The 19522-nt window shown below is 48.6% G+C and overlaps 6 protein-coding genes across 6 annotated transcripts; 3 read left to right on the top strand and 3 right to left on the bottom strand.

Annotated features, from left to right (window-relative positions):
• Positions 1–850: 850 nt before the first annotated feature.
• On the bottom strand, positions 851–4235 carry BT62DRAFT_925732 (acyltransferase ChoActase/COT/CPT). Its single transcript, XM_043184886.1, has 15 exons — positions 3967–4235; positions 3872–3882; positions 3577–3809; positions 3442–3525; positions 3211–3391; positions 3090–3156; positions 2930–3039; positions 2625–2876; positions 2116–2569; positions 1963–2066; positions 1800–1909; positions 1479–1739; positions 1208–1425; positions 1083–1157; positions 851–1021 (listed from the first exon to the last, which is right to left on the bottom strand). Exons 3-15 carry the CDS (start codon positions 3786–3788, stop codon positions 993–995), a joined length of 2157 nt encoding a protein of 718 aa, XP_043046699.1. The 5' UTR covers positions 3789–3809; positions 3872–3882; positions 3967–4235; the 3' UTR covers positions 851–992.
• A 2214-nt stretch (positions 4236–6449) lies between these two features.
• On the top strand, positions 6450–9019 carry BT62DRAFT_51355 (uncharacterized protein). The gene is made up of 4 exons (XM_043181220.1): positions 6450–6542; positions 6598–6712; positions 6768–7375; positions 7426–9019. The coding sequence occupies exons 1-4, from the start codon at positions 6535–6537 to the stop codon at positions 8828–8830; spliced, it is 2136 nt and encodes a 711-aa protein (XP_043046700.1). The 5' UTR covers positions 6450–6534; the 3' UTR covers positions 8831–9019.
• Positions 9020–9108: 89 nt separating this feature from the next.
• On the top strand, positions 9109–12414 carry BT62DRAFT_940594 (glycoside hydrolase family 31 protein). Its single transcript, XM_043187760.1, has 11 exons — positions 9109–9344; positions 9402–10046; positions 10106–10288; positions 10339–10461; positions 10520–10537; positions 10589–10613; positions 10665–10755; positions 10804–11016; positions 11067–11420; positions 11471–11553; positions 11605–12414. The coding sequence occupies exons 1-11, from the start codon at positions 9128–9130 to the stop codon at positions 12296–12298; spliced, it is 2646 nt and encodes an 881-aa protein (XP_043046701.1). The 5' UTR covers positions 9109–9127; the 3' UTR covers positions 12299–12414.
• A 24-nt stretch (positions 12415–12438) lies between these two features.
• On the bottom strand, positions 12439–14415 carry BT62DRAFT_1070859 (AMP-binding protein; the record flags this gene model as incomplete). The annotated part of the gene is made up of 7 exons (XM_043178698.1): positions 12439–12502; positions 12558–12772; positions 12827–12917; positions 13063–13196; positions 13251–13585; positions 13640–13693; positions 13740–14415. 7 exons carry the CDS (start codon positions 14413–14415, stop codon positions 12439–12441), a joined length of 1569 nt encoding a protein of 522 aa, XP_043046702.1.
• A 1060-nt stretch (positions 14416–15475) lies between these two features.
• Positions 15476–17727, top strand: BT62DRAFT_983963 (uncharacterized protein). The gene is made up of 6 exons (XM_043189822.1): positions 15476–16289; positions 16347–16485; positions 16537–16695; positions 16749–16935; positions 16990–17376; positions 17436–17727. Exons 1-6 carry the CDS (start codon positions 15886–15888, stop codon positions 17603–17605), a joined length of 1446 nt encoding a protein of 481 aa, XP_043046703.1. The 5' UTR covers positions 15476–15885; the 3' UTR covers positions 17606–17727.
• Positions 17728–17957: 230 nt separating this feature from the next.
• Positions 17958–18907, bottom strand: BT62DRAFT_878799 (uncharacterized protein; the record flags this gene model as incomplete). The annotated part of the gene is made up of 4 exons (XM_043182561.1): positions 17958–18184; positions 18246–18493; positions 18549–18696; positions 18751–18907. 4 exons carry the CDS (start codon positions 18905–18907, stop codon positions 17958–17960), a joined length of 780 nt encoding a protein of 259 aa, XP_043046704.1.
• Positions 18908–19522: the final 615 nt, after the last annotated feature.

The raw sequence follows: 19522 nt of genomic DNA on the forward strand, positions 1-19522 counted from the left end.
GAACTGTCGAAATCTTCGTATTTCACAGTTCGGGAGCACCTAGACCGAAGAGCGCTGTTCCGATTCGACCCTAACGCGACCGGAGGTTAAGCGCGAAGCAAGTACTTATCAGATCATCATGTCGGCGTCGAAGGTGCTGTCCGAGGCTACGAAGCCAGCCAGCGTGGGAGAAATCTATTACCAAGCTCGTTCTCGCTTTCCCTTGGATCCTTCTATCGATCAGTTAGCGTTCATTAAGTCTTCCGAGCTAGTTACCAAGTAGAATACTCCAAGCCTCCTTCAGTCTACAAGTTGTAGGCTAACCATAACCAGCCAGACGGACGATGCGACATCTTTCAGGAGGGAACCATGCAGTGACTTTTTCGTTATAGCTAAAATTTAGTACGCACTGTGCAACCATAGCAAATTTAGACCGGTTCCGTGTCTACTACTTGTCAGACTCTTCCCTAATGCTCGCCTAGTAGAGAACATCTCTGTCGCATCAGCATACGTGGCTAGACGCTGTACTACGCGAATGTCTTCTGATGGAGACATAATGACGTTCAAGTCACCAGGTGCAGCTCGACTGGTTAGTTACTCCGAGTCAATGAGCCACGAAGCGTCGAATTCTGAGGCTGAAAGACAAACGTCTGATAACAATCTGCTCTCGAGTGCCATTCACATGTCTTCGGGTACATCAGAATCTTCATTTATTAGCATACGTACACTCATTTCTCGGAGATCTGTCCCCAAGACAAATGACGTTAGCCATAGACTCCTCTCATGGGTAGTGTCGATGATTCACACTGGCAGCCGACAAAACCATGAGGTTGCGTCTGGATCCAACACTCTCCTATCATACAATCATCGCCACCGTCAATAACATTAAATGGTATATTCTTAAAGACTCCAATGAACAGTACACATACAAAATGGGATACATACAAATCGACAGTAATCGACATACCGATCGACACTTATGCATAAATAGAAAACCGCTGAGTCCAAGCTGCTTAGTACTCGGCCAATTGCAGTACCTTCCCTGTAAACGCCACAGACGTCAGCCCTGCATCCACGAAAACATACTGCTTGGAAATACTAACCAACATGTGAATAGGGTGTACGCCTCCGGTGCCCAAGAAGCTGCACGTCACCACTGTCAAAGAACGAGTATCCCGCTGAAAAAGAATTAATGAGCAAGGATATTCAGCAATGGGAGGCGACATACGCATAGCGATATCATCATCGTCATCTTCGTCACCCGAATGTCCACTGATAGGTCGTCCTGTCTTTGAGTCCCTCAGAATACCTGCATGATCAACGAACGGCGCCGGGCGTTCATTCGCCGAGCGATGGATATGGATGATCAGCTTCTGTATATCAAGCAGATATTCCTGAAGGGTATTCAAAAACCGCCTAGTCTGCAGATGCTTCGAAGACGCGCAGCTACCGCAGGCCGTTAGCTAGAGCCCGCATGGGACAATATTGGAAATTCATACACAGATAATCCGTCCTCCTTGATGATATATCCAATTCCATACCCATCGGCAGCGACGGGACCGAAACCAAAGAGTCGCAGAGCGGGGTTCCCACAATTGGACGTCGATAGAATCGACGTGCTGAGGAGTTCCCAGCCGGGGTCGGTGAAGATCGCCGGCATCTTATTGTAGAACTCCGGCCATGGAGCAGGGTCGTCAGGCGAAGGGTCAAGATTTCCATTAAACTGCCTCTGGAGGAGACAATACAGAGCGTAGAGGTGCCTTGACGGATGGAATCAGCATTCCGCCGATAACTTTGATGCGCCCATGTGATTCACCCACCTGTCTTGGCCCAGCCCTTGGCTGCACTCTCGGGTCAATTTAACGTGACGCTCGCAGGCCTTGTGCAAGGCGTCTACTTTTTGGGAAGCTGGAGCTTCAGAGTAGAAGACCTACGATCATGTAAGCCTCGGTCCACACATGTCATGAACGGCTAAGCTCTGACCTTTGTAAAGTGGACGCTTTCAGGCTGAATAGAACGGATGGCCTCGGTACGTCCATGCAAAAATGATTTAGTCATCGCCGGTTCGTACACACATTCAATCCGACCTAGGAGGGTGTCAGTAACGGCGAAATGGGGAGAGATGAGCGAGCTGACCGTACAGCCCAAAATACGCCGCTTGGAACGCCATCTGGACAAAGGCATCTGGACTAAATCCATGGCTTGTGATAAAGTTCTTTCCATAACCCTTAAATTCGAGCGCTTGACAGTCGTTCTGGCAAATCAAGTCGCTAATTCTCGTTTCTGCAAATCGAATACCCACGCGCAACTCGGGAGAAAGTTTCCACTCTAACTTCTTCGGTGTCGTGTCAATGTGGTCTAGAGGTGGTGTCGGCGGTTTACCAGAGTTACGCGGAGGCTTGAACGCCTTTGCGTGAGGGGAAAGGGTCGCGTGGAAAAGAGTAGGCGCTGAGGGATTGATTGACCGGGCAAGCAGCATCAACCCTTCAGTGAAAATATCAGCCGCAAACCGAAGTACAGTGTGACCATCAACGCCAGTGTGCTCAAAGTTGATACCAGCAGCACCATCTGCACAAACGATGATTTGAAGCTGAGAGCCCCAGAATAAGCGAGTGGGAATAGAAGCATCAGATCCAATGACGTACCTTATCGTACCATCGGTTAGTACAGGTACCAGTCTGAACACCCTCTTCCAAGCCGTACGTGCCGCACAGGAAATTACTGCATAGATCCGCCAAGTTATCCGGCGCAGCATCATCCAAACAGACAACGAACAGGGATCGGTCGATGATATCAATGCATGACTTGTTAGTACGGTCATGAGACAGGGTATCGCGGAGTTGGGACCATATCTTTCTATTCTCCGTGGAAAGGACGCCTATCGCGCCTCTGACGACCTGAAATCATGATTGATTGATGCGGATATCAATGCAAGTAGTCGTGTACTCACATCAGCCTTATCGGTCTTGTCAGCATCGCATATGATAGCCTTGAGGTTCCGAATGACTTCGCGTTCCGTAAGAACCGGCAAGTTATCATCATCAAGGACATCGAACCAATCTAAGCGTCACTTAGAGCGGCCGTTAGAGTTAGATGCGTCTGATACTCACAAAACTGTCCACGACGAAGAACGATGATATGTCTCGAGTCCTCATGCACTTGCATCTTACACCCTCGCTAAGCGAACCTTGTGAGCACGGATATGTCTCGCTGCCGACACCACCGACGTACCTCTGTTGGTATCCTGGCGGTGCCGAACAGCCTCGAATACTGGTCCATGTCCAGAGGTTTTCCTCGAATTGTATCCGGCTCCAGAATTCCGGCTCGAAGGTCATGGATAAAGCCCAGGGATGAGATAATAAGCGACGCAGCGCGAGGAAGCTGGGTGCCTCGATCGGGAGAAGGATCATTCCTGGAAGTCGTGAGTCACAATTACGGATGAGATTAATGGACTGAGCTCACTCGAGAACGAAGAATGGATTCAGAGCTAGGACGACGGGGTCCGTATGCGATAGATATGACTCGTACCAAAAGTCTTCGATGTAACTACACCGTCCTTAGCCTAGATAACGAAGCGAACAGGGAATAAACGCCTACCTGTCTTTGTTCTTTGCCCATGTCTTCAGTTTCTCTTGTATTCGGGGCCCATCCTTGTCCAAGAAGTCCTGCACGGCTAGCTTCGTCTGTTCGTGTTCCCGTGCATCCTGCAACCCCTCAAGAGCCTTCAGATACCTTCTGCATGTATCCTCCAGAGGGGGGATAGGAAGCTTTGGGAGCTTGTCCTGGTACGTAAAGGTCTGACCTGGCATTGGGGTCGAAGAACTAGATGCCTTGAATTTCGACATTAGGGAACGTGAGCAGCAGCAGCAGGAAAGGAGATTATTTGACGCACGAATATTGAGTCTTTATATCGGAATGTGGGGAAGTGTGGGATACGGGATTTGAAATCAGAAGGAGATCCGGCATGCAGGTCGTAGAAATGCTGACATTACTACTGACAGATAGCTCCTAATAGTTTAGCGCTCAGGTCCTCCGTTCCGTAACTGGACGGCGGGATGGCGGTCCGCACGGCGGTACTTGTGTCTAGGCCGCCCTGAAGGTTCGCGCTCGGTGCCTTGAAGAGTCTTCAATACGAGGGGAGATGGAAAGCTGGAGCGACAGAGATAGTCACTTAGTGACACAATGCTGGTAACGGCTAGTCCTTCGGTTCCAGTAACTGAGTGAAAGAAGGTAAGAGAGGGTAAGAGAGGGGTCGGGTAATTCCGAGTTTATTATGGTGAGGCAATTATAGGGGGGCTTGCACACTGTAATTTTGGATCTGACAGCCGCTGCTACTGTGCGGAATGGCTCGGGTGACCGCTCGGTATGCGTATCTCTGTTATCACACTCTTTTGTAGCGGATAAATTAACAGGGAAAACCGATAAATATCGTACATGCAGCGGGCAAGGCTGATCGCTGTGCGTCGAAAAAAAATTACCAATGAAACAGAGAGGCTCGTTCGCCTAATGATCCACCCGTTGTGCATGCAACTACTGCTGCATGACAGGCGCGCATTGATGGGCGGCCACAGAAACTGACATTTCCGGCTAGATTCTGTCCACCAAAATTGATTGAATGTGATTGGATGTCCTTGGCAGCTAAGGGAACAAAAAGAGGCGGCCGGCGGTTGCTGCGCAAGATTGAAACACAACACCAGTCAGAATCAGCCGGACTTGAGGGGAAACACTCCCGTGTACTAGAAAATATAGCTAGGGTCCTTAGTGGCATTCTAGGGTGAATGCATATCCAACGCAGAGTAGGGAAGTTATCTTTTCGAATGGAAGTGTAGGTGACGCAGACTCGAGTTAAAGTCTTTCCCGTTCTCAGGTGAAGAACGGCTCGGAAGGGGACTGGCTGTCGATGAAGGTAAGCGATGAAAGCTATTTTCTATCAACTGTTTGTTCCTTGAATGCCGAATCTCTGCTGAATAATTTGCCTGCTGCACCACCTGCCTAGAAGAACCTTGACAGTGAGCACACAAAACAGGCGACAGGGCCGAAAAGCAATCTCACGTTGATCGCTTTTGGTCTTCTCTTGTGCGATGTAAGTGCTGAAGATACCCTGGCCTGGTTTCTAGAAAGCAGTGAACCATGAGACACAGGAAGAAAAATAGTCGCGTTATGTGTCGACCCAAGAGCTCTGAAGTACCCAGTCTGTTTTATTATAGGTATATTATAGGTAAGATGTTGAGCTGCCCGCTCGATGTGACTCAAGCCAGGTCGAACAAGGAAGAAAACTAACCGTTCCACATCAATTACACGAATAGCAAAACCACAGTTGCTTCCTTTTTTTTCTGGAAACGAGCCGAAGAAAACGAGAGAGATTATGAGGAACAACCGCTCAGGCGGAAGCATAAGCGCGCAAATAACTGAACGAAATAATCAAATTCAAGCTCAGTAAGTTCGTCATGAAGCACAAATGACACGGGCTAGAACTTGCATGTATAATGGAAATAATTGGATAGTCATAATTTACTAACTTCAAAGAGACAGAAAAAGGCTCTAAACTCCTTGTACAGGTCTTCGAAGAAGGCCGACCACGCCGGGAAATTATAAGCGCAAGTGGAGTTCCGAAGTGGGAATTGTGGCTGTATCCTTCCACTTACGGGCTTCAGTCGAACCTGTGCCTTGGTCGACGATATCTGCTCGGGGATTCGACATTTCGATAGATCCTGAAATTAGTCTGTTTTTAACGTGGGTGTGTTTGTCTCCCACCGTGTTATCACAAAGCATAATGTGACGGCCGAGAGCCAGCATTGTCCTTTACGGGCGGCAAGTTCGGCTTGCCGATTGCCAGGGAATATTGCTTGTCCCCGTTTTCCCTTCACAATCATTATGCAATGCAGGCTATTTTTTAATGTGTGTGGGGGGGGGAAGTGATGCTTCTTAGCTTCAGGTGCACCCCAAGATCCTGAAATACAACATTTATTTGCTGCCAGACTCCCATCAGGTTGGAAGTAATGAAGCCACGGACTTCGTACAATCTGTGCAGTCTTATATGTTTATTTTCCTGTGATTTCAGGTCATGATCATGACCAATGTTCGCTAACACCCATACTGATCACTAGTAGACTCTGAAGCATGAATCAGGCAGTCAGGACTGAATAAGACACTGTATATTTCTGATTAATGATAGTATATGCTGGATATGATGTCTAGTGAGTTGGAAGGACTGAGCTTTTGTATATATTGTAATTAGTGATGGCTCAATGCATTAACTAGTCAACTTTGGAGGTAGAAGCAAGAGGAGGAGGACCAACAGCCTCCATAGGAACAGGAAGGTGGCTCTCCAGTTGCTTGACAACCTGACTATGGTGATTGACCACAAACTCGCGGTACTGAAGCAGAAAATGTTGTTCTTCACCCCTATCACAGAGAGGGCGGTGATTACTAAATCTAGAATCAGCTTGTTTATTCCTCGAGCGTGGGAACTTGTGGCTTGTTGACCACGGTGACCGTCGTCGCCATCGCGCCTCTCGTTGCTCTCGTTTGTACTCTTCTCTACCAAGGATACCGATGTCGAAGTATATCGTCGCTGCTGTCGCTTCATCTTCAAGTCACTAAAACATAATCTTGCAGTTCTCGACACAGATACACCCAACAAGAGGACGAGCACCTTGTCGAATACTTGGCGACTCAAGCTATCGGCTTCCAGGCTACGAGAGGCAACCAGCTCTACATGAAACTGGTGGATGTGCGTTCGTCGTCTGCTTTCTTCCTGACTTGATTGAATCTCTTGTTTTCTGCAGGACGTGCAAAAATGGCCATGGGCAAAATCACGTAGCTGGCAGTCTTGGAGAGACAGATACGTCAAGAATCAGGATACTTTCAATATATCTATCAAGCGTTATCGGAAGAAGATGGCAGTGGGCAAGGAATTTGCAGTGATCAACCTTGGAAAGAGGGAGCACGAGTCCGACAAGGATGTCGCGGTGAAGAGACCGAAGTTCACGGATAGTCGCGATGAGGCACAGGAAGACAACGACCGGACGAAGGATAAGGCTAGATCAGAAGCGTTGCCGTCAACTAAGCAAGCAGTCACGGTCAGGCCGTTGCATTCAGAGGATAGTGGGAGCGGTCGCAGAGAGCCGACTACCGTTCAGAAGGAGGTGTCGAAGGCGAAAGATTCCACAAGCAAGATGCCTGTGTCGTTGTTCACTCAAGAGTCTGATGAGGAGTCTGACAGCCAAGAAACGCCAGGTCCAGACGATTACGGCGGCGAAATATTCGGGGATGATGTGCAGGAGCAGGTCATTGAACAGGCCATGGATACGGAGCTGGGCATCAATTCTGATCACGATCCAGCGGATGTGAACGAGGTCGCAGAGTTACTCACGCCTTCGCAATCCAAAATTTCGTACGTTCTTTATTCTCGGTAAGTTTTTTTTGATCTGAATATTTCTTCAGGCATAAAATACTTCCGTCTCCTCGCCTTATCTACCCCGATATATCCCAGCTGCCCTCTCCTCATTTACGTACCAAGGAGGACCCTCCCCCTGCCGCATCCAACTCCGATTCCAAATCCATGACGAAGCAAGATCATCTTCCGCGTCCTCTCAACCGACCCCTTCGCAAACGTCATCCTAGCTCAGATTCGGGGTTCTTTGAGTCACCTGTGTCGTCTTCTCGCGCTCCCTCTCCACAGCGAGTACGCCAGCTCCCTTGTCTCACAGAAGGTCCATTTGGTGGCCATCGACTCGCCAGTGGCAGAAAACGTGGAGGATCGAGTTCTGATTCTGATTCTGAGCCTAAAGAGACTTGGCCCCCGGTGAGGGGCAAGGCGAAGAGGAGACTGACTGCTTTGGAGAAGGGAAAGGGGAAAACGACGGAAGAAGCAGTGACCTCGGAAGCCGTACCATTTAGTTCGCCATTTTTGAACCAACGGCCTTCATCTCGACATGCTATCGATAGGTATAATTCAGTGGACAAATTGTCGTCCTCGCTTCCGCCCTTCCCTGAGCGACTACAGCACGTTCTCCCTTCTATTCCACGTAATGTTGGATCTTCTAACCCGCGTCCGCGGTCCCTAGTAGCTCCTTCCGACGATGGCGATGAAGAAACAATGTCTAAACTCTTGAGTGATGGCAATCCCTTTGTTGTCCCTCCGGCGCCGGAAAAGCCTGTCCCCTTCCTTGATCTATGCTCTATAACGAAGAAACCACCCCAGCGACGATATACCCTCGCTGCACCTGCACCTCCTCGAATTGATCTACGGAAGGAGGCATTCAAGCGGGCGTCGCGAAAGTCGTTGCCGGGAACATCAATTTCAGCGCCTGTCCTTATCAAGGACTCGATGACTGAACTTGGAAGATCACTGATGCGTAGCTGGACGAGACGATTCGGATTACCTGAAGATCGCGTGAGGAAAGTGTGGGAAGAGGAGCTGTCGATAGAGAACACGGAGAAGCGGTTGCAGCACGTCAAACACGAGCATGAGAAAAGTCTGACGCCTACGAAGAGGGTCAAGAAAAAGTCTGCGCCGAGGATGGATATCGACGTGCTGCCTGACAATGAGGATATCAATGGATACGAGCCGCCGTATTTGTCCAGGGCGCGCAGGTTTGCGAAACTGTCCAAGCAAGGGAGGGTAAAGGAGGCATTGGACCGGGATCGATGGTTAGCGAGTGAGGGTCGTGTGAAGAGCAAGAGTCCTTTGAAGAAGGTGTCGCCGTTATGGGGCAAGACAGAGGATGAACTCCTGCTCAACGTGAATACCCACAATGCGAACTCGCTGCGGGAGCTTGAGAAAAAGGTTGGGTATGCTTTTATGCTGGAGAAGGTTCGTGATGTTGCTTTGTTGAATCTGGCGTGAACATTGTGTTATGTATCTGGATTGTGGTTTCATTATTGGGCTGAATGGATGAATCTGCAAAGTTCGCTGGTGACTATTTGAGGTTCTATCGGATGGCGGTTAGTTTTTCTACCTGTTATTCGGCAATTCATGCACGTTCGATGTTAGCACCATTTCTCCTGCAATACAGATGCACGATTATTTTTGTTCTGATGACGCTGACGAGATCAGGTGGTTCTGGCTTCTTGATAGGGCTGCAACACGGTCACCTATAAAAAGGGCACATACAGGATTTCTGCCTTTGCTCTGTACCCCAAAATGGTGCAGGCCGGCTTTCTCCTTGCCGCGTTGGTGTCTGTCTCCCACGGTTCCTATGTCGACCCAGCGGTGTTGGACCAGTGTTCAGGGTATGATCTCGAAGATGCGACTTGGCAGGGAACATCGTTCAAGGCGAATCTCATTCTACGACCTGAGGGATGCGCTGTGTTCGGGCCAGACATTTCAACATTGTCACTTGAAGTGGTGTACGAAACTGGTGCCCACCTTTTACTCGTTTATGTTTTCCGCTTTGAATCTCATCATTACCTTATAGAAACACGAATCCATCTGAAAATTGCTGATCCCCACAATGCGAGGTACGAGGTCCCGGAATCCGTCTTGGTGCGCCCATCGTCGAGCGGCGACATCGTCCCGGACAACGCTTCTATCCAATTCAATTACACGGCATCGCCCTTCTCGTTCTCTATTTCTCGTACTTCAACCGAGGAGGTACTCTTCACGACCGCAAACCATCCGCTCATCTACGAGTCGCAGTATCTGCGCGTCAAGACGAGTCTCCCGCAGGACCCGAGCATTTACGGTCTTGGCGAGCACACGAACCCATTCCAGCTGCCCTTGAACACAACCTTGACGTTATGGTCACGCGATGCATATTCCGTTCCCAACGGGACTAACTTGTACGGCAACCATCCTGTCTACTTTGAGCATCGTACTACTGGGACACACGGCGTGTTCTTGCTCAATTCAAATGGCATGGATATCAAACTTAATAAAACAGAGTCCGGCGAGCCAACGCTCGAGTACAACGTCATCGGGGGCGTCCTTGACTCTTATTTTCTTGCCGGTAGCGAGTCGAGTCCTGTCGAGGTTGCGAAGCAGTATGCAGAGGTCGTCGGACTGCCGGCTGAGGTACCCTATTGGTCTTTCGGACTTCACCAGTGTCGCTTTGGCTACCAGAGTACGTCTTAATCGTTCCTGTATTGTAGTGACAAGAGTCTAAGCATATTGTCACTCTAGATTTCGTTGACGTTGCTAATGTCATTACGAACTATTCGGCTGCAGAAATACCCCTGGAGACTATGTGGACCGATATCGATTACATGGATGGGCGCAAGATCTTTACCGTTGATCCCAATTACTTCCCTTTGGACAGGATGAGACAGATTGTTCAGTACTTGCATGATCATGGCCAGAAGTACAGTGAGTCCGGTGTTTGATGGATGTCTCTTATGGTGTCAAATAACGTGTAGTCCTTATGACCGACCCCGCCGTGGCATTACAGGAGGGTTACGAACCATATGATCGCGGAACCGAGATGGACGTTTGGTTGAAGATGCCCAATGGTAGTGCAGTTATAGCGCTTGTCTGGCCTGGTGCGTGCTACATCGTCATATCTTCAAGTGCGTGATACGGAGATGTTTGAATGACCAGGTGTTACTGTCTATCCTGGTGAGTCGGGCAGATGCTGATCGATTGTCAAACCTCTGAACCCCATATCAGATTGGTTCCACCCGGATATACAGGAGTAAGTTTCCTCGTTGCTGGAGATAAAGGTTGTAATGAGATGCCTTAATAGGTACTGGAGCCAAGAGTTCGAACAGTTTTATAACCCGGGGCAAGGCCTTGATATTGACGGCGCATGGATCGACATGAACGAGCCTTCCAACGTAAGAATGGAATCTTTTTCTAACTTCCTTCGCTTACGCAACTTCTAGTTTTGCGTCCTGCCTTGCGAAGACCCGTACCAGCAAGCGCAGGAACAAGCGTTGCCTCCTCCCAGGACGTCTCTGCCTCCGGATCATAACGCGCCTATCTTCGGCAACTCGACTTCAGCATCGAAGAGAGAACTCGCGAAAAGAGATGACCTTTTGGATCCTCCCTATGCCATCAACAACGCAGCGGGGGAGCTGTCTAGCAAAACCGCATGGGTATGGAACCTTTGCCTATTGACGTTATGCACTACTTATATTGCTTCCAGACCAACGCAACGTCTGCGAATGGTTTGAGCCAGTATAACACGCACAATCTATATGGAACCTTGATGTCTAATGTAACGCGGAACGCGATGCTGAACAGACGTCCGGGCTTGCGGACTTTGGTCATAACTCGGTCGACATTTGCAGGCGCGGGCAACTACGTTGGCAAATGGCTTGGTGATAATGTCAGCACTTGGTATCACTACAGGATCAGCATTGCTGGTATGTTGGGCATGGCCAGTGTGTACCAGGTTCCCATGGTAGGAAGTGATATATGTGGGTACGCTGGAAACACAACAGAAACCCTGTGTGCTCGCTGGGCTATGCTGGGAGGGTTCTATCCGTTTATGAGAAATGTAAGCTCCTTGTGCGTGATAAGGAAGAAGGGACTAACGCTTTGTCGTAGCATAATTCGGACACCTCCATTTCGCAAGAATTCTACCTTTGGCCTACTGTAGCCGAAGCGGCTAGAAAGGTTCTTGATATGCGGTAAGCTTTTGAGTTCATCTTGCGACTTAACTTATTAAAACGCCGTATAAGATACCGTCTCATGGATTACATCTATACCGCTTTCCATACAGCCAGTCTTGACGGAACGCCCGTGCTCCAGCCTTTGTGGTTCCAGTACCCTGCCGACAAAGCGACGTATTCCATCGATCTCCAGTTCTTCTACGGTGACTCCATTCTTGTGTCGCCCGTAACAGACGAAAACTCAACTTCCGTTAATATCTACCTTCCCAATGATACCTTCTACGACTTTACGTCTCTTACTCCCATTAAAGGCGCTGGCCAACAAGTCACCCTCACCGATATCGGGTTCACGGATATTCCAGTATTCATCAAGGGAGGAAGGGTCCTACCTCTCCGGGTTCAGTCGACTATGACGACCGTTGAGCTTCGGAAGGAGGACTTTGAGTTTGTCGTCGCGCCCCGTGCGGATGGGACTGCCGCGGGAAGGTTGTACGTGGATGATGGAGTATCGATTAAGCAGAATGCGACCACAGAGGTGGCGATGAGCTTTGCGAATAGCAAGTTGGAAGTCTCTGGCAGCTTTGGGTACAATTCTGGTGTGAATGTCGTGAGGGTGAGAGTACTAGGGGTTGAGGCCAAGCCTGGGTCGGTTTATGTGAACAACCGTGAGGTGAAGGGTGACGACTATGACGAGGCCAACAAGGTTTTGGATGTTCCTGTTGGGCTACCGCTGAACCAGGACTTCTCAGTATCTTTTTCATAAGGTTTTGTGACGTTTCTTCTTTAAATTCGAAATGTATCAAGTGGAATGGACAATACATTTGTACTACAAAAGCATATAACATAAGCACAAAGATAGGGTACCAAAAATGAACGACTTGGAGTTCCAGCGTTATCTTTAAATTACAGGCCTGCTAGTTGACGAAGTGCGATACTCTTGAGCTCCGCTTTATCTGTCTTGCCGTTTCTGCGATGGAAGAATCAGACATTGTTGGGAGATAGACATTGATCGGGATACTCACTTGGTCAAAGGTAACGCGGGAACCGGTAAGAACTTGCAGGGAACGGAATACCAGGGCAAAATCTGACAAGCAGCTTCCTGGACGCTCTTGGCGTCGACACATGAAGGCGTGAAGAACCCTATGAGCTCGTCGCCAATCAATACTGCACATGCCCCCGTAACTGCGGGGCATGATTGCATAGCTGCACTGACACCATCCAACTCTACGCGAAAACCCTAAATGGTACAGGTGAAAAAGATGTTCCACTTGACTGCGAAAAAGAATCATACTTTGATCTTTACTTGATCATCGACGCGACCCAAATGGTCGAGTGAACCGTCTTCTCTCCATTTTCCGATGTCGCCAGTGTTGTACATCATCCTGAAAGCATGGTCAAGTTGAGTGAGAATGGCTGAATGGAGATAGGACTTGCCCGCCAGGAAGGAAAGGATCTTTGAGGTATCGTTGGGAAGTCAATTCATCTAGTCCGAGGTATCCTTTGGAGATACCCTTCCCGCCTGCCCACATAACGCCAGGAGTCCCGAAAGGAACGGGTTGCAGGAACTCGTCCAGGATGTAGACGCTGTTATTCGCTGTCGGCTTACCGATGGAGAGGGGCGTGTAAGGAACGTGTTTATGCATCGTGTTAACTATCGTCGTCTGCAAAGCAGATGAACCTTTCATATCACCTGAATATTCGCTGGGATGGCTCACCTCCGTGGGTCCACAACAATTGTAGAACGTCGCTTGAAAAGCCCACCTGTCTGCTAATGATTGGGGGCAAGGCTCTCCAGCCGTAGCAACCACTCGAACATTGGGGAAGTCGGACGGATCATGGGGGAGCAGAATAGACGGGGTAGCGACTATGATATCTACCGTCTTCATGACCTTGATCCAATCTGCCCGTCGGGGACCCCGCAAGTATAAAGTCCCGCCATTTATCAGACACCCTAGAGTTTCCCATGCGCACATATCAAAGGCTATATTGAGGAGCTGGGCGACTTTCATCCCTGGTTTTATGTGCAAATTCCCCGGCGATAATGAGAGTACTAGAGAGGAATCAGTATGAGAACTTGAACTCGACGCGAACGGAGGAAACGCACAGTTAGTGACATTGGAATGGCTAACCATTACACCTTTAGGCTTGCCGGTGGTGCCTATGCATGATTAGTATTGTATGCGGGTATGGAGGGTGATGCATACCTGATGTGAATATTATGTAGGCAGTATCGGAGCTTTGAGAGAGATCTTCAACCGGGCCGACAGGGACATCTTTGATGGAGTGAAGTATGTCTTCAATGCATCCATAGGGATGACAGAGTAGGTTCCTGCGAGAGATACATCCTTTGGACACCAGAACGAATGCGGGCTTTGCATCATTCATGATGCTTTTAAGTGTATCATCCTTGGTGATATCGCCATCCAACGGAATATATGCCGCGCCAGCGCGCAAGATTCCAAAGATGGCGACTACCTGAGCAATAGAGCGCTGGGCGACGAGGGCGACAAGAGTTCCTGGGCAAACACCACGGGCTCTTAAATACGACGCAAGGAGGGAAGATAGATGGTTGAGGTCGGCATAAGATATGGAATTCCCCTGGTGATCAATGACAGCTCTCTGCGAGGGATTGGCTCGTGCCACAGACACAAAAGCATGGTGGATACACTTGAACGGTGTATGCACTTCTACGCCAAAACTGTGCCTCGATGTGATCGGAAGACTAGGTATCTTTTCAGATACCTTTTCCCCCTTCTCGAATTCGGGGACGCGGTGGTAAGAGTACGACTGGGCGCGTGTTGTGAAAAAATACTGTCCCAGAACAGCGAAAATTACGTAGCGAAGATAGCGAACACCGGCGCTGAAGATCCTCGAGTCCATGTCGATTGCCCGGACCCGGAAATCGAGTTCAACAGAGAGTTGGGCATTATAAGGTGTCAGAGCGGAATTCAAATGTCGCTCATATCAGAATAGACCATGGATCCCTTGTCAGAGGGAACGAGTGCAGAGAAATGCCGAAAAGTGCTGGCGACCAATTATCGACAGACAAGCAAGAGGTCAAGGACATTACTGCCTCCGATTCATTCAGTGTCACATGGCAATATCAGTAGATCATGGCTAGTTGTTAAAGGAACCACCTGTACTTTTCTCTTCCCGTCGAATTTCCGATGATCAACCTTTCAAAGTCACTCGGTTTAGTGCCCCAAACGTGCGCGTCGTGGACCTATATAGTGATCAACCACCCACGGAATTGTACCCAGACCACCGCAGCGATTGATAGGCATCATGACACGGCACTTCCTGCAATTCGGAGGCACGTATCAATCAATATTACAAGTCATGAAAACAAAAAAGGCTACGACGAATACAAGGCACTATTGTTTGACAATGCTAGAAGGATAGCCAAGCAATGATAGTATTGACGGCGTCCGTATTTTACCCGACATTGCAGATGCAAGTACATCGCTAGGCATATGGTCTTGAACAAAAATTTACATGAAGTCAAGAGGACTTCGTGACATTGGGTAGTCAAGCAGACCTCGATCTTGAGTGAGTAAAATTCTGAAAGCAGTTCAAGGAGTTCCGTTACCCTGCAGCCTTGGCTTCATATTCCTAAGAGCGGTAGTGCGCAACTTTAAGTCAAGGAACGGAGATACCCGGGACCAACTGATTGTCCATCTTATCTTATCTTCAATCTAAGTTCGTCCAGCAATCATCTCTTCTGATGGCTGCATGAGATTCGCTGACTGTATGGGGTAAATCCGCTCCCTACTCAGATGTGGTGCTACTACTTGTTGATGTCGAATTTCCTTCTTGTCTCCAGACCACTCTTTGCATAGCAAAATTTTCTGATTCCATCGCGAACCAGTATGTTGCAAAGGCATGTCTCTTTGTGCTGCATCATCGCCGACCCAGACTCTCTTAGGCCATGCGGCAGTTACATTAGCATGTCCTCGAATCATTCATACGTGGCCGCCGCGACTTCGGATCTTCTTGAAGTAACATCAACCATCACCCAACCTGGTGACTCGTTCCTGCGTCGTGTCGCAGATATACTTGGACGGGTGCACGATTTCTCCGTCAAGGCAGGGAAAAATTTACTGCATTATCTCAGTATACGTGGTGCAGGAATGGCAGGTCCACGAATCAGAAAAATGCCTTACCCCAGGAGTAATGGGACATGCGGTTATCAGAATGCAACGTCATCTACTTGGCGTTCTCTGTATGCTTTCTTCCTTGTCATTCGTACTCGGCCCAGCCTGGACGCGTCGCTTTTACACAACCGGAGGGACATCCGTATGATATAACCACCGGGGGGGTTTTCCTTTCCCCCCTTCCCTCCAAGCCACCATGAGCAGCGACGCGTCCACCGCCTCATCTAGTTATACCACCCTTCCTTCCAACCTTTCAACGACAGAGAAGACTGCAGTCATCTACTCTAATACCACGGGTCCCAAGGAGATCAACGAAAAGCTCGGCAATCCTTTGGATGGCTACGAAGATCAGGACATACCCAAGAAAACTCAGTCGCGTCCCGTCCGTAACTTGCGCCTCCAAATTTTTACGGTCTACCGTCGTCTGTTCTCTGTAGCTTTCGTCATCAATATGGCCATCTTCATATCCTACGTGGTTCACGGATATTCCTCTTTGAGAGTGGCCGAAGTGGTGGTAGCGAATCTCTTCATAGCTGTTGTTATGAGGCAGGACTATGTCGTCAACGTGATCTTCTACATCCTACGTTCGGTACCGCAATCGTGAGATCTCGGTGGTTTTTTTTGTGCCTTCTATTTCAATGCTCACGCGTATGTTAGATGGCCCTACTTCGTTCGGAGCTGGGCTGCGAGAGCATACCATCATGGAGGCGTTCATTCTGGTACTGCTATTTCTGGCGTTATATGGCTGGTCCTTTTCACAGTCCAGGCCACGAAAGAGTTGGCTGACGGCACCGGTGTAAGTCCTAAGTCCTAAGTCCTGTTTTTGGAACTGAAAACAGTTTATCAGGCCTCAGCCGCAACCGTGGCAATAACCTATGTCATCTTGACGTTCCTGATTATAATTGTCGCCTTAGCCTATCCACCATTCCGAATCAGGCATCACGACGTGTTCGAGCGCGTACATCGATTCATGGGTTGGACAGCGACTACACTGGTGTGGGCGCAGGTAAAGGTCCATCTCAATAAAACCTTTCTCGAATTCTGATCAAAATTCGACAGGTGGTCTTACTAACGAATGACTATAAGGGCTCTCGAGCATTGGGTGTTGCCCTAGTTCATGCTCCAGCTTTTTGGTTGATGATAATATTGAGTGCGTCCCTTATCCTTCCGTGGGTAAGGCTCCGCAAGGTCGATGTACGGTGTGAGGTCCTCTCCGATCACGCGGTTCGCATGTATTTTGAATATGGTATGCCATATCTACTCAATACTCTCATACCACCTCTGACAGAATTATTCACAGCGACACCGATACCCGGCTCTTTCGTGCGCATTTCGACAGATCCTCTGTTCGAATGGCATGCGTTCGCCACCATGCCTGAACCCGACATGAAGGGATTCTCTCTGCTCGTATCAAAAGCAGGCGACTGGACCACCGAGATGATCACAAACCCGCCCACAAAGATATGGGTCCGGGGCATCCCAACAACTGGCGTTCTGACTATTGCGCCGCTTTTCAAGAGAATCCTCTTTGTAGGTACTGGCAGTGGCATTGGACCGATCGCACCACACATTTTCGCCGGAAAAGCAAATCATCGGCTGATATGGACAGCGCCGAACACGCGAGGAACCTTTGGAAATCATATGGTGGAACAAATTCTGGATAAGAGCCCGGACGCTTTGATTTGGGGTTAGTCAATATCTTTGGACGACGACGCGCAGATCCTTATTGGTTTAACCTTTTGACAGACACCCGCAAACAGGGAAAACCCAACATGGTCAAGCTCATCAACCATGTAGTGGACGAATACAATCCCGAAGTCGTCTGCGTCATATCGAATAACAAGTTCACGCAAAAGATTGTGTATGGACTTCGTAGTAGGGGCATGCTTGCTTTGGGTGCAATCTTTGACTCCTAGAGTTGTAGACGACCTCACGAAATGTTATTGCTTTAGGAAAATTAGACCATTAACGATGTTGCAATATATTTATACGTAACTAGCTAGCTAGCCCAACTTGTCAACATTGCACACGATACTACATGAATGTATATCCTACCACGAGAAGTAAAATATCAGACTAGCATACCCACCCAATAACCCTTGCTTGTATGATGTTTCGATCGAAGGGATCGCGTATATCAGAATAATCACTTCATTACTTTCTGGTGGTAGCTTTATAAGCTCGAAGATAGCGAATGCGTTTTATTAAGCATTGTGTATAGTAGCAGTGCACGTAGTTAACATTTATGTATTATGCATTATGCCGTGATTAATTGGGCAATTCAGATCGAGGAGGAACAAGACCTGGTGCACAGTAAAGCATGACAGTCAATACCTCTGGTAATGCAACCAGCGGGTACCAAAAGTGCTCATCAGTCTCCTTTTTCAAATTGCTGATAGTGGCGGCGAGGAAAGCCTCGCGAACGAGGAGGAGCAGCGATATGGCGCAGAGGATAAAAGCGCCATGCCTTGCCCCAAAGCCCGCTAACTGTACTGCTCCATATCCTGAAATGAGTTAGTCTATAAATTCCGGTGAGGCGAGAGAAAAAAAACATACTATCTTGCAGCTCTCTCCTTATCAACACAAAGGTAAGGTATGCTTGAACGACGGTAAGGGCCAGGAAAATGATGAGGCTGGCCTTCCGGAGGGCAGAAGCACTGGAACTTGACGAGTTATCGGAGCTGGAGGTTATGCCAGCTATTCCTAGTGCCACACCGACCATTAGGAGTATCCTAAACAGTCTGCGGTTACTTCCAAGTTGATGTAACCTATCTTCTGCAGGTGGAGCTTTGCTAAGGAGACCTCTAGGAATCAATGATGTAAATCGGTGATTTTCTGCGATACGGATGTCTGACTCACCGGTCAAGGACAAGAGTATAAGCGGCATATAGGAGACCAAAAAATCCAACCGCAAACAGCACTTGATCTCCAATCAAGAGGTTAAGATTTTCTCCTGAAGCGGCTGATTTTATCATGATAGCGCGTATTATGAACGCAGTAACGCGAACTATTCCAGACATTCAGTAACATTTCACGAAGAAGAGATAGCAGAATTGCTGACTTGCGCAGAACAAAGCCAGCACGGCGTAAACATAAGTGGGAGCCCCGATGAATCGCCAAGCAAAAAATCCGCAGAAGAAGAGATAGACGATGGCGAAGATGATGGCGGCAGCTGAGGAGTTATAGCCGTACGCCTCTGCATAGTCGATAATAGTCATTACTTGGGAAGCAAAACTGAAGGAGGAGTCGTTGAGATGGCTCCATAGGCGTCCTCAGGCTCCTTTATATCATTTTTTGATAAACGTCGACACAGCCGATCACGTAAGATCGGATAGCACGGTTATTTTTAACTTGAAGCTAAAAATTGTTCTGCATGGATGAAAACTGAAGAACTGGCAGAAATACAGCCGACATCTTCATTCGAGGTGCAGTTCTCTGTTCTGAGTCTGTCGTTTGAGGATCTATATTTATAGGAAGTCTAAGAAAGCGTCCTAAACCTGGGAATCAGTGTGCCGTTGGGTCCTGTTAGAGTCCGTCGGCAACAGATTGGGCGCGTCGGACGTCGTCGAAGAGAGTTCCTAAAAAGGGATGAAGAACCCGATACTGCGGTGGTCCCTTACAGCAGATGGAGTTTTGTTCTTCCCTCATGGCAGGGCTCACTTGGTTGACGTCAGTACGTACCTTCCTGGCCGAAAGGCAGACCTTGAGAGAGAAACAGTGCGTCATTTTGGCAATCCGAAATCATTTTTCTACTTAGCTGGTGTCCATGTGCGGACCTCAATAGTCAGCGCTCAATTGAGCAATTGACATTATGACACAGCTTTGCGGTGTAC

The sequence above is a fragment of the Guyanagaster necrorhizus genome (genome assembly GCF_019112545.1).
Source record: "Guyanagaster necrorhizus MCA 3950 unplaced genomic scaffold BT62scaffold_1, whole genome shotgun sequence".
Taxonomy (NCBI): Eukaryota; Fungi; Basidiomycota; class Agaricomycetes; order Agaricales; family Physalacriaceae; genus Guyanagaster; species Guyanagaster necrorhizus.

Excerpts from the sequence above, each read along its gene's own strand:
- BT62DRAFT_940594 (XM_043187760.1), top strand. The coding sequence starts at position 9,128 with ATGGTGCAGGCCGGCTTTCTCCTTGCCGCGTTGGTGTCTGTCTCCCAC. Across the intron at positions 10,289-10,338 it reads TGATCATGGCCAGAAGTACA|TCCTTATGACCGACCCCGCC; the intron begins GTGAGTCCGGTG and ends AATAACGTGTAG. Across the intron at positions 11,017-11,066 it reads TGTCTAGCAAAACCGCATGG|ACCAACGCAACGTCTGCGAA; the intron begins GTATGGAACCTT and ends TATTGCTTCCAG.
- BT62DRAFT_925732 (XM_043184886.1), bottom strand. The coding sequence starts at position 3,788 with ATGCCAGGTCAGACCTTTACGTACCAGGACAAGCTCCCAAAGCTTCCT. Across the intron at positions 1,910-1,962 it reads AAAGCGTCCACTTTACAAAG|GTCTTCTACTCTGAAGCTCC; the intron begins GTCAGAGCTTAG and ends ACATGATCGTAG. Across the intron at positions 1,740-1,799 it reads CAAGGGCTGGGCCAAGACAG|GCACCTCTACGCTCTGTATT; the intron begins GTGGGTGAATCA and ends CCATCCGTCAAG.
- BT62DRAFT_51355 (XM_043181220.1), top strand. Across the intron at positions 6,713-6,767 it reads TCTACATGAAACTGGTGGAT|GACGTGCAAAAATGGCCATG; the intron begins GTGCGTTCGTCG and ends TGTTTTCTGCAG. Across the intron at positions 7,376-7,425 it reads CCTTCGCAATCCAAAATTTC|GCATAAAATACTTCCGTCTC; the intron begins GTACGTTCTTTA and ends ATATTTCTTCAG.
- BT62DRAFT_983963 (XM_043189822.1), top strand. The coding sequence starts at position 15,886 with ATGAGCAGCGACGCGTCCACCGCCTCATCTAGTTATACCACCCTTCCT. Across the intron at positions 16,486-16,536 it reads AGTTGGCTGACGGCACCGGT|GCCTCAGCCGCAACCGTGGC; the intron begins GTAAGTCCTAAG and ends ACAGTTTATCAG. Across the intron at positions 17,377-17,435 it reads CCCGGACGCTTTGATTTGGG|ACACCCGCAAACAGGGAAAA; the intron begins GTTAGTCAATAT and ends ACCTTTTGACAG.